This window comes from Rhinoraja longicauda, chromosome 1, assembly GCF_053455715.1.
Source record: "Rhinoraja longicauda isolate Sanriku21f chromosome 1, sRhiLon1.1, whole genome shotgun sequence".
NCBI lineage: Eukaryota > Metazoa > Chordata > Chondrichthyes > Rajiformes > Arhynchobatidae > Rhinoraja > Rhinoraja longicauda.
Genome location: NC_135953.1, coordinates 96,947,041 through 96,963,087, shown reverse-complemented (window position 1 = coordinate 96,963,087; position 16,047 = coordinate 96,947,041). Strand labels below are relative to the sequence as shown.

Genomic DNA, 16,047 nt, shown 5'->3' with positions numbered 1-16,047 from the left:
GGTCAACCAATGCCTTGCGGCTGTCTTGGTGCCTTACGGTAGGGTCCTTGGTGCAGCAGGAGAAGGGAACGCCGCAGCGCTCCCGGCTGGTGTTGCTGTCCGTACAGTTGAAGTAAATGTTCAGGTTCCAGTCGTCGGCACCGTGGGCCCCACAGCATTCCCACTGCGAACGGAAGAGGAGACAGTCACCGTGGCTGCAAACCACCAGTCCCACACTCTGCGCACCCACGCTGCAACGCAGGAGACGCGCATCTTATCGCATTTCAAATTGCAGTCAATGAGTAAAAATGCAACTGAAGCACCCTATTTATTACCAGCTGTAGAGCAGTCCTGAGTCACCATCTACCTCATTGGAGACCCTCAGACTATCTTCAATTGGACTTTATCTCGCGCTGAACTTTATTGCCTTTAACTTGTATCTGTGCACTGTGGACGGCTTGATTGTAATCGGTCTGAAGAATACAATACAATACAATATATCTTTATTGTCATTGTACAGGGGTACAACGAGAAGGTTCCCGACCCGGAACTTCACTAATCCATATTCTGCAGAGATGCTGCCTGACCTGACCTGCCCTTACTCCAGCACTTTGTCTTTTATTTTATACACACTAGCATCTGCAGTTCCTGGTTTCTACTTGATGTATTTTCATTAATGCAATTTCTTACTGACAGTTTCTTCCCAGCTGTTATCAGGCAACTGAACCATCTACCAACAACTGGAGAATGGTCCTGACCTCCCATCTACCTCACTGGAACTATCTTTATTTCTGGACTGTATCTTGCACTCAACGTTATCACGTTTAACCTGTACCTGTGCACTGTGGACGGCTTGGTTGTCATCACGTGTAGTCTTTCTACTGACTGGATAGCACGCCACAAAATAGCTTTTCACTGCACCTCAGTACAGATTGCAGCAACTGCAGTCTCCTGTGTCTCTACCGTTTTTAGTATCTGTTACCTCTTCACAATCTAAGCCACAATGTCAGGTCATCATTCCACAAACATGGCGCGCTCCTTTGAAAGATTACCCCTCGATGACAATGGGAACGAAAGGGCGTCGCTTGTAGGTGAGAGGGGCAACGTTTAAAGGAGATGTGCAGGGCAAGTTTTTTCTCAAAGGCAGAGAGGATGGTGGGTGCCTGGAACGTGTTGCCAGGGGTGGTGGTGGAGGCTGATACAACAGTGGCGTTTAAGAGGTTTCGGTTGGGCACATGGATATGCAGGGAATGGAGGGACATGGATCACGTGCAGGCAGATAAGAGATGGTCTTCACATCATGTTCAGCACAGACATTGCAGGCCGAAGGGCCTGTTCTTGTGCTGACGTGCTCTATGTTATGAGAAGACTCACGTTCAAGATCTCCCCGCAGTTTGACGACTTACATACTCCTGCGTGAAGTCGATGAGGTTTTGGAGATCAATGTCGTCTCGATAGGCTCTAACGTTCTTGTTGATAAAAAAGTTGAGCTGATCTCGAATCCAGTCCTTAAAGACGAAAGCCAGCACTCCCGCAGTAAGCTCCAGGAAAAATATCACTCCTAGGAACACTGAGAACTGTTTCACAATGAAGAGAACAGAGTTACAGAGATTCCACACACTGGCACCATTCTTCTACAAAGCTCAGCCACAAAGCTGCTGCTCAAAACAACCCAACCATCAGAATCTGTGCCCAACGGCGGTCAGCCTTGGTAGAGGGATTAGCGGGGACTTAGAGTCGTACACAAAGACGTGCGGGTTTGTAGGTTAATTGGCCTCTGTAAATTGCCCCTAGTGTGTAGCGAGTGGATGCATAAGTGGGATACATACAGTGCCCTCCATAATGTTTGGGACAAAGACCCATCACTTATTTATTTGCCTCTGTACGCCACCATTTGAGATTTGTAATAGAAAAAAATTACATGTGGTTAAAGTGCACATTGTCAGATTTTAATAAAGGCCATTTTTTTACATTTTGGTTTCACCATGTAGGAATTACAGCAGTGTTTATACATAGTCTCCCCATTTCAGGGCACCATAATGTTTGGGACACAGCAATGTCATGTAAATGAAAGTAGTCATGTTTAGTATTTTGTTGCATATCCTTTGCATGCAATGACTGCTTGAAGTCTGCGATTCATGGACATCACCGGTTGCTGGGTGTCTTCTCTGGTGATGCTCTGCCAGGCCTGTATTGCAGCCATCTTTAACTTATGCTTGTTTTGGGGGCTAGTCCCCTTCAGTTTTCTCTTCAGCATATAAAAGACATGCTCAATTGGGTTCAGATCAGGTGATTGACTTGGCCACTCAAGAACTGACCATTTTTTAGCTTTGAACAACTCCTTTGTTGCTTTAGCAGTATGTTTGGGATCATTGTCTTGCTGTAGAATGAACCGCCGGCCAATGAGTTTTGAGGCATTTGTTTGAACTTGAGCAGATAGGATGTGTCTATACATTTCAGAATTCATTATGCTATTACCATCAGCAGTTTTATCATCAATAAAGATAAGTGAGCCAGTACCTTCAGCGGCCATACATGCCCAGGCCATAACACCCTCCACCACCGTGTTTCACAGATGAGGTGGTATGCTTTGGATCTTGGGCAGTTCCTTCTCTCCTCCATACTTTGCTCTTGCCATCATTCTGATATATGTTAATCTTTGTCTCATCTGTCCACAAGACTTTTTTCCAGCTCTTTTAAGTACTTCTTGGTAAACTGTAACCCGGCCATCCTATTTTTGTGACTAACCAGTGGTTTGCATCTTGCAGTGTAGCCTCTGTATTTCTGTTCATGAAGTCTTCTGTAGACAATGGTCATTGACAAATCCACACCTGACTGCTGAAGAGTGATTCTGATCTGTCAGACAGGTGTTTGGGGATTTTTCTTTATTATAGAGAGAATTCTTCTACCATCAGCTGTGGAGGTCTTCCTTGGCCTGTCAATCCCTTTGCGATTACTAAGCTCACCAGTGCTCTCTTTCTTCTTAATGATGTTCCAAACAGATGATTTTGGTAAGCCTAAGGTTTGGCTGATGTCTAACAGTTTTATTCTTGTTTCTCAGTCTCATAATGGCTTCTCTGACTTTCATTGACAAAACTTTGGTCCTCATGTTGATAAACAGTAATAAAGGTTTCCAAAGGTGATGGAAAGACTGGAGGGAAAACTAGGTGCTGAGAGCACTCTTATACCTGCAATTAAACACACCTGAGCAATTACAAACGCCATGTGTCCCAAACATTATGGTGCCCTGAAATGGGGGGACTATATATAAACACAGCTGTAATTTCGACATGGTGAAACCAAAATGTATAAAAATACCCTTTAATAAAATCTGACAATGTGATTTAACCACATGTGATATTACAAATCTCAAATTGTGGAGTACAAAGGCAAATAAATCAATGATGGGTCTTTGTCCCAAACATTATGCAGGGCACTGTAGTTTGAACAAGTAATCGATGGTCAGCGTGGACTCGGTGGGCCGAAGAACCTATTTCAATGCTGTCTGTTTCAATTAAACCCATGCCCTCTAGTTCTTGATTCCCCTATCCGGGTAAAAGACTGTGCATTCACCCTATATATTCTGCTTATGATTTTATACACCTCTATAAGATCACCCCTCAGCCTCCTGTACTCCAAGGCATGGGTCTAGAGTTTTGACAACATCTTCATAAATCTCCTCTGCATCTTTTCCAGCTTAATGGCTTCTTAAAGAACAAAATGATTCACCATCTGAAAGGCACCCTGATGAGTTCTTGAAGCAAAAAAAAAAATCTGTTGGAAGAACCCTGCAGGTCAGGCAGCATCCATGGAGGCAAAAGGATCGTGTCGATGCTTTGGGTCACGAGTCTGCATGAAGACATTGATGAGCACATGGGGCAAGAGTTGAAAGCAACCGTTTCACTCAGAGGGTGGTGGGTGTAGGGAACAAGCTGCCAGTGGAGGTACTTAAGGCAGGTATTATAACAACATTTAAAAGTAACATTTTAGCAACATTACACATGTTCATTGGCAGGTGCATGATAGGACAGGTTAAGAGGGATATGGGGCAAACACAGGCAGATGGGGCATGTTGGTCGGAGTGGGCAAGTTGGGCCAAAGGGCCTGTTTCCATGCTGTATGACTCTTTACAGCATGGAAACCATATCCAAGGAGCGTTTGGACCCAAAACGTCACCCATTTCTTCTCCAGAGATGCTGTCTGTCCTGGTGAGTTACTCCAGCATTTTGTGTCTATCTGAGGAGCGATGTGTTGCTGTTGGAGAGGGTCCAGAGGAGGTTTAGGAAAATGATCTTGGAGATGAAGGGTTAACGTACAATGAACATTTGATGACTCTGGGCCTGTACTCACTGGAGTTTACAAGGTTGAGGGGGGATCTCATTGAAACTGACTGAAAAGCCTGGATAGAGTGGATGTGGGGAGGATGTTTCAGCCTCAGAATAAATAAATGTGCCTTCAAAATGGAATTAAGGAGGAAAATCTTAAGCAAAGGGTTGTGAAACTGTGGAATTCATTGCCACAGATGGCTATGGAGGCAGTCTTTCCCACATCCCAAAGATGTGCAGTTTGTAGGTTAATTGGCTTCTGTAAATTATATTTGTCCCCATTTTTTAGGATAGTGCTAAGGGGTGATCGCTGGTGGGCGTGGACTCGGTTGGCCGAAGGGTCTGTACCCACAATGTATCTCTAAACTAAACTATGGTGAGAAGATAGACACAAAGTGCTGGAGTAACTCAGCGTGTCAGGCAGGGTTTGGAGACGTTTCGGGACAGGGACCAGAAAAACTTTGTTTTACATGGCATCCGATCAGATAATATTAGCAATATGCAGCACGTTGTGTATTTTTTTGCTCTTTATTAAATGTTTATGTGCCTTACTTAAAATAGTTATGAAGTCATATAGCACGGAAACAGGCCTTTCGGCCCAACTTGTCGATGGCGACCATGATGCCCTGTCTCTAAACTTACTCTAGGATTCACTTACAAACTTGAGGAGAAAGGTGTTCTCTCGTAGAGCTCCAATGCACCCAGCAAATCCCAGGATGAACATCACTCCTCCGACTACGAGGAACAACCAGACAGGGTCAAAGCCCCCGAGATCCGTGATGGACGAGATGTTCGATAACACGCCCTGCAAGACAACACGCAGACACGACCAATCAACCAACGCCACACACACACACACCAACTCCGCAAACAACAACAACTCCAATCCTTCTCTACACAGTGGTGCTGCCGATAGAACCACTGCCTCACTGCGCCAGAGACCCGGGTTCGATCCTGACCTCGGAGTTTCTATGTTTACCCTGTGACCGCGTGGGTTTTCTCCCACATCCCAAAGACGCGCGTGTTTGTAGATCAATTGGCCTGAGTAAATTGCCCCCTTGTGCACAGGGAGTGGATGGGAAAGTGCGATAACGTAGAACGTGTGTGAACGGGTGATCAATCCTCGGAGTGGACTCGGTGGGCTGAAGTTTCTGTTTCCATGCTGTATTTTGCAATTAAATGTATACTCTCTAGTTCTTGATTCCCCTACCCTGGGTAAAAGACTGTGCATTCACCCTATCAGTTCCCATGATTTTATACACCTCTATAAGATCATCCGTCAGCTTTCTGCGTTCAAAGGAAGAAAGCCCTAGCCTGCCCAGCCTCACTTTATAGCTGAGGCCTTCTAGTCTTGGCAGCATCCTGGTAAATCTTCTCTGCACTTTTTCCAGCATAATTATGATCAATGGTTGGCGTGGACTTGGTAGCCGAAGATCTTGTTTCTATGTTGTATCTCTAAACAAAACTAAAACTAAGCACATCCCAGTTCTGTTTTTTTAGACGTATTATTTTTGCCCACGGTTTCAACTGAGGACCCGACGAGTTATGATAAATAGAAAGTCCTTGAAGATTTGGTACTTATAAACCTGGACCAAAATCCAGTGACACATTGTACAGTGACACATAAGAAACTGTAGATGCTGGAATCTTGCGGAAACACGTGCCAAAGGAAGGCAGTAGTCAGGCAGCATCAGCTGTTATCAGGCAACTGATCCATCCTATCACCAACTAGAGAGCGGTCCTGACCTCCCATCTACCTCATTGAAAACCCTTGCACCATTTTTAATCGGACTTTATCTTGCACTAAATGTTACACCCTTCAGCCTGTATCTGTACACAGTGGACGGCTTGATTGCAATCATGTATGATCTTTTAGCTGACGCAATAAAAAGCTTTTCATTGTACCTCGGTACACATGACAATAATAAACTAAACATCCATGGTAGAAATGAACAGTCAACATTTCAGGTCAAGGCCTAGGTTAGGCTGAAGAAGGGTCCCGACCCCGCAATGTCGTCTGTCCATTCACTCCACCGATGCTGCCTGACCTGTCGAGTTCCGCCAGTAATTTGTGTTTTGCTCAAATCTTTACATTGATGCTTCCCTTTGTATTGCACTTTTAAAGCAGTCTTAGCTGCTTCAAAACAATAATTCCGCACGGAACATCTAAGTGATGTTTTGTGCATCGCAAAGAAAATATTAAAGTTGGTAAAATGCAAGGAGTGTGATATTAAGCCCCGCTCCGAGCTGACTGCACAGTCCCAGGTAGGAAATGGCGACCGTGATAGACACTCAGGCAGCGCAGTGGTAATGTTGCTGCCTCACAGCGCGAGAGACCGGGTTCGATCCTGAGTGCGGGTACTGTTTGTATGGCGTTTGCACATTCTCCCCGTGACAGTATATGTTTTTTCTGGGTGCTCCGGTTTCCTCCCATATCCCAAAGATGTGCAGGTTTGTAGGTTAATTGGCTTCTGTAAATTGTTCCCAGTAGGATATCCCCGTGTAGCGTAGAACTAGTTTACGGGGTGATGGTTGGTCGGCACGGACGCGGTGGGCCAAAGGGCCTGTTTCCACACTGCGTCTCTATACTAAACTTGTACATTGTTGAAATGATCTAAATGATTTTTAGTGACTCAGCCTTTATCCCAACCCCCCCCCCCCACCCACCCCCGCTGGCTCGCCTCCCACTGCCCTGCATTTCACTGCAACAAACAGCCGCTTTGTTCTTTGGTTGGTTTCTCTTGTCCAAAGCAAAGCAAAAAAGGAACATTTCAGAATCCATTAACTGTTCATAGTCATAGTGCCGTACGGCATGGAAACAGGCTCTTCGGCCCACCTTGTCCGTGCTGACCAAGTTGGCATACTGGGCTAGTCCCAATTGCCTACATTTGGTTCATCTATATACTAAAACTCTCGTTTGTTTGTTTGTTTGTTCCTGAACTACAGCCAAAACGGTACACGATAGCGCGACAATTTTAGGCCCACCTCACTCACCGTCGTTCCTTTGATGCTAATGGAACAAGTTTCATTGAGATCGGTGTTATATTTTAAAAGTTATTCACATTTTAAAGTTTAACTCTATCTCCTAGGGAGGGAGGGGGTTGGAGGGAGGGGGGAGGGGAAGGGGACAGGGAGGGGGATGGAGAGGGAGAGGGGATGGAGGAGGGGGGAGGGGAAAGGGAGGGAGGAGGGGGAGGGAGGGATGGGGGGGAGAAGAGGGTGCTGCACCAATGCAGGAGAGGTTTGGGCCCAACGGGTCCACTTGGTAGCCTTCTAAATCCTACCTATCCATATATCTGTCCAAATATCTTTAAAGCTGTAATTGTATCCGCTTCGAAAGTTTCCTCTGGCTTCTCATTGCAGAGGGGGGTCTTCAGGCATGCACTTTGTGCAGTTCTGCCGGTGTGATCAGATACTCTTACCTTTTCATTCCAAGCCCAGAGTCCAACTCCTAGAAAGGCCACGCCCAAAAACTGGAAAACACAAAGAAATAACAAAATAATTGATCCTTCCAAAGCCAGTAGCTTCGTAATCAGTTGTAGACTCAAAGAAACACAGGTTAAGAGTGATTCAAGAGAAGTGCTTAGCTAGTTAGTTTTATTCATTGTCACATGTACACGAATGGTTCCTTGGAACCATCATCTCCAAGGATCTTAAATGGGGGGCGACAATCGACACCACAGTCAAAAAGGCCCAACAGAGGATGTACTTCCTGCGGCAGCTGAGGAAACACAATCTGCCACAGGCAATGATGGTCTAATTCTATACTACTATCGTCCTGACCTTCTTCATCATGGTCTGGTTTGGCTCAGCCACCAAGCACGACATCCGGAGGCTGCAACAAATCATTCGATCAGCTGAGAAGGTTGTTGGCTGCAACCTTCCCCCCCATTGACGAACTGTACACTGCAAGGGCCAGGAAGCGAGCGGGCAAGATCATCTCTGACCCCTCTCACCCTGGCCACAAACTCTTCGAAGCACTTCCCTCTGGAAGGCGACTCCGGACTGTCAAATCAGCCACAGCCAGACATCAAAACAGTTTTTTTCCCCGTGAGTAGTAGCTCTACTCAATAACCAAAAGTCTGTAGTTTCTTTTTGCTCTGGTTTATTTCACTCACATGTCTAAACCGTAATGTTGTGTTCTTAATGTTTTAATGTTTTATGCTTTATTCTTAATTGTTTACTGTATGTTTGTGTTGTTACTTGCGAGCAGAGCACCAAGGCACATTCCTTGTATGTGTACATACTTGGCCAATAAACTTATTCATTCATTCATTATTCATTCATTCTTTCATTATAAAGCATGAAATGGGTGCAAATCCAGGTGGGCACATGGAAGGGGAGGGGGGGCAGAAATAAGAGGGGGTAGTATTTATAGGTTAGTTACCTAATATTAGATCATTTTCCAATTTTATAAATTGGAAAGATACAAAATGCTGGAGTCTCACAAGTTCATGTCATAGGGGCAGAATTAGGCCATTCGGCCCCTCGGGTTTACTCTGCTATTTAATCATGGCTGGTCCATCTTTCCATCTCAACCTCACTGTCCTGCCTTCTCCCCATAACCCCTGACACCCCGAAACTCTCAGCCTGAAACATCACCTGTCCATTCTCCAGGGATGCTGCCTGACCCACTGAGTTACTCCAGCACTTTGTGTCTTCCAATGTTCATACCGTTGGGTTGGGAGCGACCCAAGCAGAATATGAGGTGCTGTTCCTCCAGTCTGCATGTGGTCGCGCCCTGGCAATGGAGGAGGCCCAGGACAGAAAGATATCCATGCAACCCAGTCAAACCCTACTGCATTGAGTGCAATGGATCCTCTTCTGGAGCAGTACGCAGAGTAGTCACATTCTCCAAGTCTTCCAAATCTCTGAAAAGTCCGATGGGATGTTGAGAAAAAAAAAAATACTTGTCCTTGCATTAAGAACAAGGCAAAAAAATAATAATTCAGACCTGGTCTCTTCAATTCTGCTTCCCTCAAATGACTTCTCTTTACGGAGGACGTTAATTCGTTGATTAATTATTGTCACGTGTACTGAGGTACATGCTATCCAGTCAAATCTGATCATACTATACACAAGATCAATCAAGCCACACACATGTACAACAGGACATGATACACAAGGAACTGCAGACGCTGGTTTACAAAATAAAACACACAAAGTACTGGAATAACTCAGCGGGTCAAGCAGAAGAAAGGTTGCGATCCAAAGTGTCACCTATTTTGGGGGCAGCAAAATAGTGCAGTGGTAGTGTTGATGCCTTACAGCGTCAGAGACCCGAGGTTCGATGCTGTCTGTGTGGAGTTTTCACATTCTCCCTGTGACTGCGTTGGTTTTCTCCGGGTGCTCCGGTTTCCTCCCACATTCCAAAGACATGCAGGTTTGTAAGTTAATTGGCTTTGATAAATTATCTCTAGTGTGTAAGATTGAACTAGTGTGTATGGGTGATCGTTGGTCGGTGCGGACTCGGGGGGCCAAGGAGCCTGTTTCCACACTGTGGCTCTAAATTAAACTATTCATATTCTCCAGAGATGCTGCCTGACCCACTGAGTTACTCCAGCACTTAGTGTCTTTACAAGAACAGGTAATGCAAAGGTAATGAAAAGTGCCGGAGAGAGTATGAATGAGGTTTTCTAGCATTATAGTGAACTTCCTCTGTAATTGTAACACTACCTCATGCACTGTTTATTTTCTCTTTGTGTACTACTTATTGTACCCATGTGTAGTCTGATTTATCTGGACAGTACACAACATTTTTTTTGTTGCTGTATCTTTGTACATGCAACGATAAAAACCAATGCCTGGTAGGAAAGGGTACAGAGAAGATTTATGAGGATGTTGCCAGGACCCAAGGGCCTGAGCTATAGGGAAAGGTTGAGCAGGCTAGGACTCTATGCCTTGGAGCGCAGGAGATGAGGGGTGGCTGATAGGGGTGTATAAAATCATGAGAGGAATAGATCGGGTGTACGCACGGAGTCTCTTGCCCAGAGTAGGGGAATCAAGAACCAGAGGACACAGGTTTACGATACGATAGAACTTTATTTACCCCAGGAGGGAAATTGATCTGCCAGCAGTCATAAAACACAAAATGCATGAAACATTAAATTAAAGTGACGAGTGGAAAGGATTGGGGATGTGCAAAGATTGGGGAGTGGGGGGGGGGGGGGGGAGTCAATTTACCCCACGACAGAAGGGGGAGGGGTTGTACAGTTTGATAGCCACAAGGAAGAAGGATCTCCCTGGCGAAGTGGAAAAGACTTAATAGGAATCTGAGGGGTCATTAAGGGTGGTAGGTGTATGGAATGAGCTGCCAGAGGAGGTAGTTGAGGCAGGGACTCTTGCATCATTTATATGGCAACATACTAATTCCTCTTCAGCCAAGATTTTGCTCATCTGAAAGATAAAATTTCTGCATATCACATTACAGGGAGCCATTTGGACTTAAGTCCATCCTCGCTCTCAAGGGAACAATCCCAGCAGTCCCTCTCCCTTCTCCTGCTAGGTCCTCCCCACAATCAAAGGGATCTACAGGAGTCGCTGCCTCAAAAAGACAGCCGGCATCATCAGAGACCCACACTACCCTGGCCACCCACTCATATCACTCCTGCCATTGGGAAGAAGTTCTAGGAGCCTGAAAACTGTAATGTCCGGGTTCAGGAACAGCTTCTTCCCTACAGGCATCAGGCTGTGGAACACTGCAACCCTCAACTAAACTCCAAACTATGAACTGTCTGGGTTGAACTAGTTTTGGACCTTGTTTGGTTTTTGCACTATATTGTTTTTTTCAATCAATTGATTTTTGTTTGTTTGTTTATTATATTATCTATTGGGTACTGTGTTTACATCTCTGTAGTGCTGGTGCTGCAATTGTTCCGTTCCAGTACATGTAACAATAAAACAGTCTTAACTCTCTTTATTTCCGTACATCCCAGCTATCTCATCTCTCACACATTTTATTTTGCCACTCACTTACCATAAGTCATTAAACTGGAAAGAAGTCAGAAAGAAAATTATGATGATGTTGCAAGGACTTGAAGGCCAAAGCTATTGGGAAAGATTGGGCAGGTTAGGACATTATTCCTTGGGGATGAGGGGTGATCTTGTAAAGGATTAGAGACCCAGTGCGGAAATAGGCCCTCAGACCCACCGAGTCTACGCCGACCAACGATCACCTGTACACTAGTCCTATCTTATATACGAGGGACAATTTACAGAAGCCAATTAATCTATAAAACCCGCAACTCTTTGGAATATGGGTGGAAACCAGAGCACCTAGAGAAAACCCACTCGGCCACAGGGAAAATGTGTAAACTCCGTACAGACTACACCTGGAGTCAGGATCAAACCCGGGGCACTGGCGCTGTTAGACAGCAGCTCTACCACACCACTGTGCCACCGCCTACTTTCCTTCAAACATCATCAGCGATGTGCATATAAGGTCACAAAAGGAAATAAATAGGGTCTCCCAGTGTAGGGGGATCAAGAACCAGAGGACATAGTTTTAAGGCGAGAGGCGATATATTTAATAGTTACTTGAGGGGCAACTTTTACACACAGTGGGTGGTGGGTGTGTGGATCAAGCTGCCTGAGGAGGTAGTTGAGGCAGATACTATAACAACATTTTAAAATTATTTAGTCAGGTTTTGAGGGATATGGGTCAAACGCAGGCAGGTGGGACTAGTGCAGATAGGGCATCTTGGTCGGTGTGGGCAAGCTGGGCCGAAGGGCCTGTTTCCGTGCTGTATGACTCTGTGACTAAGAGGGGATTTACAGTGGCCAGCTAATCTACCAGGCACATCACCGGATGTGGGAGGAAACCGGAGCAGCCGAGGAAACTCCTGCGGTCACATGGAGAGCAGATTAGGGATCGATACTGGTCCCTGGCACCTCGAGTTAGCAGCTGCAGCGACATTGAACCTGATATCTCCTCGTGAGGCTCAGTGTCAAATTCTGTTTGAAAACAATCCTGTTACAGACCTTGAGATGGTTCACCACATCAGAGCCGCTGGGTAAACATGTTGTATTAAATCACAAAACTGAGACACTTGCATCTTATTTACAACCTACTACTAACCGATGTCAAGGAAGAGCAGTCGGGCAGTGTCAGGAGAGTCAGAGAGAGCAAGGGAGAGGGGGAGAGGGGGGGGAGGGGGGGAGAGGGGAGAGGGGGGCAGGGACACACACACACAGACACACTCAAAACTATTGCATAATGGGCAGTACAATGGCACAGCGGTAGAGTTGCTGCCTCTCCGTGCCAGAGACCTGTGTTCGTTCCTGAATATGGGTGCTGTCAGTACGGAGTTTATACGTTCTCCCTGTGACCGCGTGGGTTTCCTGAAGGTGCTTCGGTTTCCTCCCGCATCCCAAATTCGTGCGAGTTTGCAGGTTAATTGGCTTTGTAAACGGCACCAAAATATGACAACTCGTGCATGTGTGATCTATGCGAAACGAATGTTACTGTGCAGTACACATGTGACAATAAAGCACCACTGAACCATTGAGTAAATAATTCCGTCAATTGTTCTTTGTGCAGGATAGAACCAGTGTACGGTAATTGCTGGTCGGCATGGACTCGGTGGGCCGAAGGGCCTGAACCCACGCTGTATCTCTAAAACTAAACAAAAAAATGCACGCGCACACACACCATCAGGGTCTTGAACCAAGCTGCACAATCCTACCTCTGCAACGCAACACTACAGACCATGCACCTCCTGCACTACCTTGGACTTGTTTACAACGTGGGTTGTTTTTAAATGTGCTATACAAATAAAATTGACTTGACTTGACTTGACTAGCTGTGTTTTGCACGAATGTCTTGTTTTGTTGGCTGGTTTATTTTGAAGTCATGAATAATTTATTTATGTATTCATATGCATTTCTGTCTGTTGCCAAAGTTTATGGGTGGTGGGTATACAGAATGAGCTGCCAGAGGAGGTAGTTGAGGCAGAGACTATAACAATATTTAAAAGACATTTAGGCAGGTACATGGAGAGGGCAGGTTTTCAGGGATATGGGTCAGACGCAGGCAGGTGGGACTACTGTAGATGGAATATGGTAGCCTGCATGGGCAGGTTGGGCTGAAGGGCCCGTTTCCTTGCTGCACGACTCTGACATGAAACTGGTAACGAATTACTTGAAGTCCCCACACACGAACTGCAGAGGGAGCTAAAGAGTCTATAAATCGAAATGTTCCTTCAAAATTGAAATGACTGGGATGGTTATTATTGATCTGTGTTTCTGATTTGATTGTTGAAATGTCCAAGAAAGTAACTAAATGTACTGCTCTGCGCTGTATGACTTTGTGTTGCAAGCTGCCATTAGACTTTAGACCTTCGAGCTACAGCGCGGAAACAGGCCCCTTGGCCCACCTAGCTCACGCCGACCAACGCTTACCCCATGCACTATCCTACACACTAGGGATAATTTACAATCTTTACCAAAGTCAATTAACCTACAAACCGGCACGTCTTTGGAGTGTGGGAGGAAACCGGAGCACCTGGAAAAAACTCACGCGGTCACAGGGAGAACGTACAAACTCTGTACAGACAGCACCTGTGGTCAGGACCGAACCCTGGTCTCTGGAGCTGTAAGGCAGCAACACTACCGCTGCGCCACCATTCTGCCTGTACTCTCCCCTTTCTCGTTGGGGAGAAGATACAAAAGCTTCTTCCCACACAATTCAGGAACAGCTTCTTCCCGGCTGCTATCAGACCACTGAACAAAACACCCACTTGTAAAGGTGTATTGCTGATCTTTTAAAAGAACAAGAATGGACAGGCACCATTTCAGATCAGCACACTTCTTCAATATGTAGAAGGGTCTGAATTCATAACACCGTCTGTCCATTCCCTCCACAGATACTGCCTGGCTGGCTGAGTTCCTCCAGCACTTTGTGTTCTGATTTTCACTTAATCAGGATCGATAGGTTCTCGACCTCCACCACTGGGACCACAGCGATTTTCTGGCTGATGAATCTGTTGTTGGCTCTGGTGGGTCTGTTGGAAGCCCGGCAAGTCTCCTTCGACTCTTTCCCAACTTCTAAAGATGTACAGTGGAAAGCATACTGTTGGGTTGTGTCACCGCTTGGTTCAACATTACTCTGCCCAAGACCGCAAGAAATTGCAGAGAGTTATGGATGGAGTTCAGTCCATCAATGGTCTCAATCTGAAATGTCACCTATTCCTTTTCTCCAGAGATGCTGCCTGACCCGCTGAGTTATTCCAGCACTATGTGTCTATCTTCGGTGTCAACCAGCATCTGCAGTTCCTTCCTACACACAGACCGAAGCCCCCACTACCGGAACAATTACATTCTTATTTACAGCAGTGCAACAGATATATTATGTTTTACTTTACATCTTACATGTCTATTTCTCTGTTGTCTGTTACATATACGTTATACAGGTCCGCCACTGATTTTCCAGCAACAGGTGGTCTGGAACCTCCTTTAATCTGGATAAAATTACAAGAGCACACTTCAAATCTCCACCGGAAAATGGGGCACCTCGGTCGGATGAGGCGGCTGATCCCGATCCGTGGCCGATCTGCCCCCTGTGGCCGTTGCTCTGGAACTGCAGCCCAGCCAGAGCCGGCAGATCCGTTCCCATAGCGCAGAGGCCAACGTTACGGACGGTATCTTGACTCCTCAGCGGCCGAGGCAGACCGTTCGACCCCTCGCTGTGGCCGTGACCTCTGTTGGTCTGACAAAATGGATAATCCGGCAAGGCTTTGGAACCAAGGGTGCTGGAAAATCGGTGGTGGACCTGTATCGCTTACATATTACGTTTACATATCTGTTGTGCTGGTGCAAGAAAGAATTTCATTCTTCCCCTTCGCGACAGATGACAATAAAACACCCGTGACTTGACACTTAACTCCATCTACACTTCACGCTGCCTCTGGTGAAGCCAAACATGGAAAACACTAGTTGCCTCATCAAAGCTAGTCCCATTTGCCTGCTTTTGGCCCATATTTCCCTGAACCTTTTCTATCCATGTACCTGTCCAAGTGTCTTTTAAATGTTGTTAAATTATCTGGCTCAACTACCTCCTCTGGCAGCTCGGTCCATATACTCACCACCCTCTGTGTGAGAAAGTTGCCCTCCAGCTTTCTATTAAATCTTTCCCCTCTCACCTTAACCTATACTGTTTAGTTCTCAATTGCACTACTCTGGGTGAAAGACTCATTCACCCCATCTATTCCGCTCATGATTTTATACACCTCTAAGATCATACTGCGCTCCAAGGAATAAAATCCTGGCTTGCCCAACCTCTCCTATCGCTCAAGTCTAGGAGTCTTGGCAACGTCCTCATAAATCTTTTCTGCATCCTTTCTAACTTAACGCCATTCTTCCTATAGCAGGGTGTCCAAAACCGAACACAATACTTCGTGCAGCCACTTCAACATCTTGTACAATTGTAAGATAATGTCCCAATTTCTATGCTCAATAACCTGACTGATGAAGGCCAAATGTACTGAAACCCTTCTTTACCACCCCAACTACCTGTGACGCCATTTTCAGGGAGCTAGTTTCGTTTAGTTCATTGTCACGTGCATCGAGTTACACTGAAAAGCTTTTTTGTTGCATGCTATCCAGTCAGCAGAAAGACAATACATAATTACAATTGAGCCATCAATCCACAGTGTACAGACACATGATAAAGGGAATCATGTGATTAACGTTTAGTGAAAGATGAAGTAGCATAGGTAAAATAAGAAATGTTGCTGTCGGAGTAGAG

The 16,047-nt window shown here is 45.6% G+C and overlaps 1 protein-coding gene across 1 annotated transcript in view; it reads right to left on the bottom strand.

The window, feature by feature from the left end:
• LOC144595550 (tetraspanin-5) overlaps positions 1-16,047 on the bottom strand; it is a 62,718-nt gene that overhangs the window by 9,708 nt on the left and 36,963 nt on the right. Inside the window, exons 2-5 of the mRNA XM_078403094.1 lie at positions 7,727-7,777; positions 4,963-5,109; positions 1,386-1,556; positions 38-163 (exon numbers count right to left, since the gene is read on the bottom strand). Coding sequence (XP_078259220.1) covers positions 38-163; positions 1,386-1,556; positions 4,963-5,109; positions 7,727-7,777 — 495 coding nt within the window. The remainder of the gene's footprint in view (positions 1-37; positions 164-1,385; positions 1,557-4,962; positions 5,110-7,726; positions 7,778-16,047) is intronic.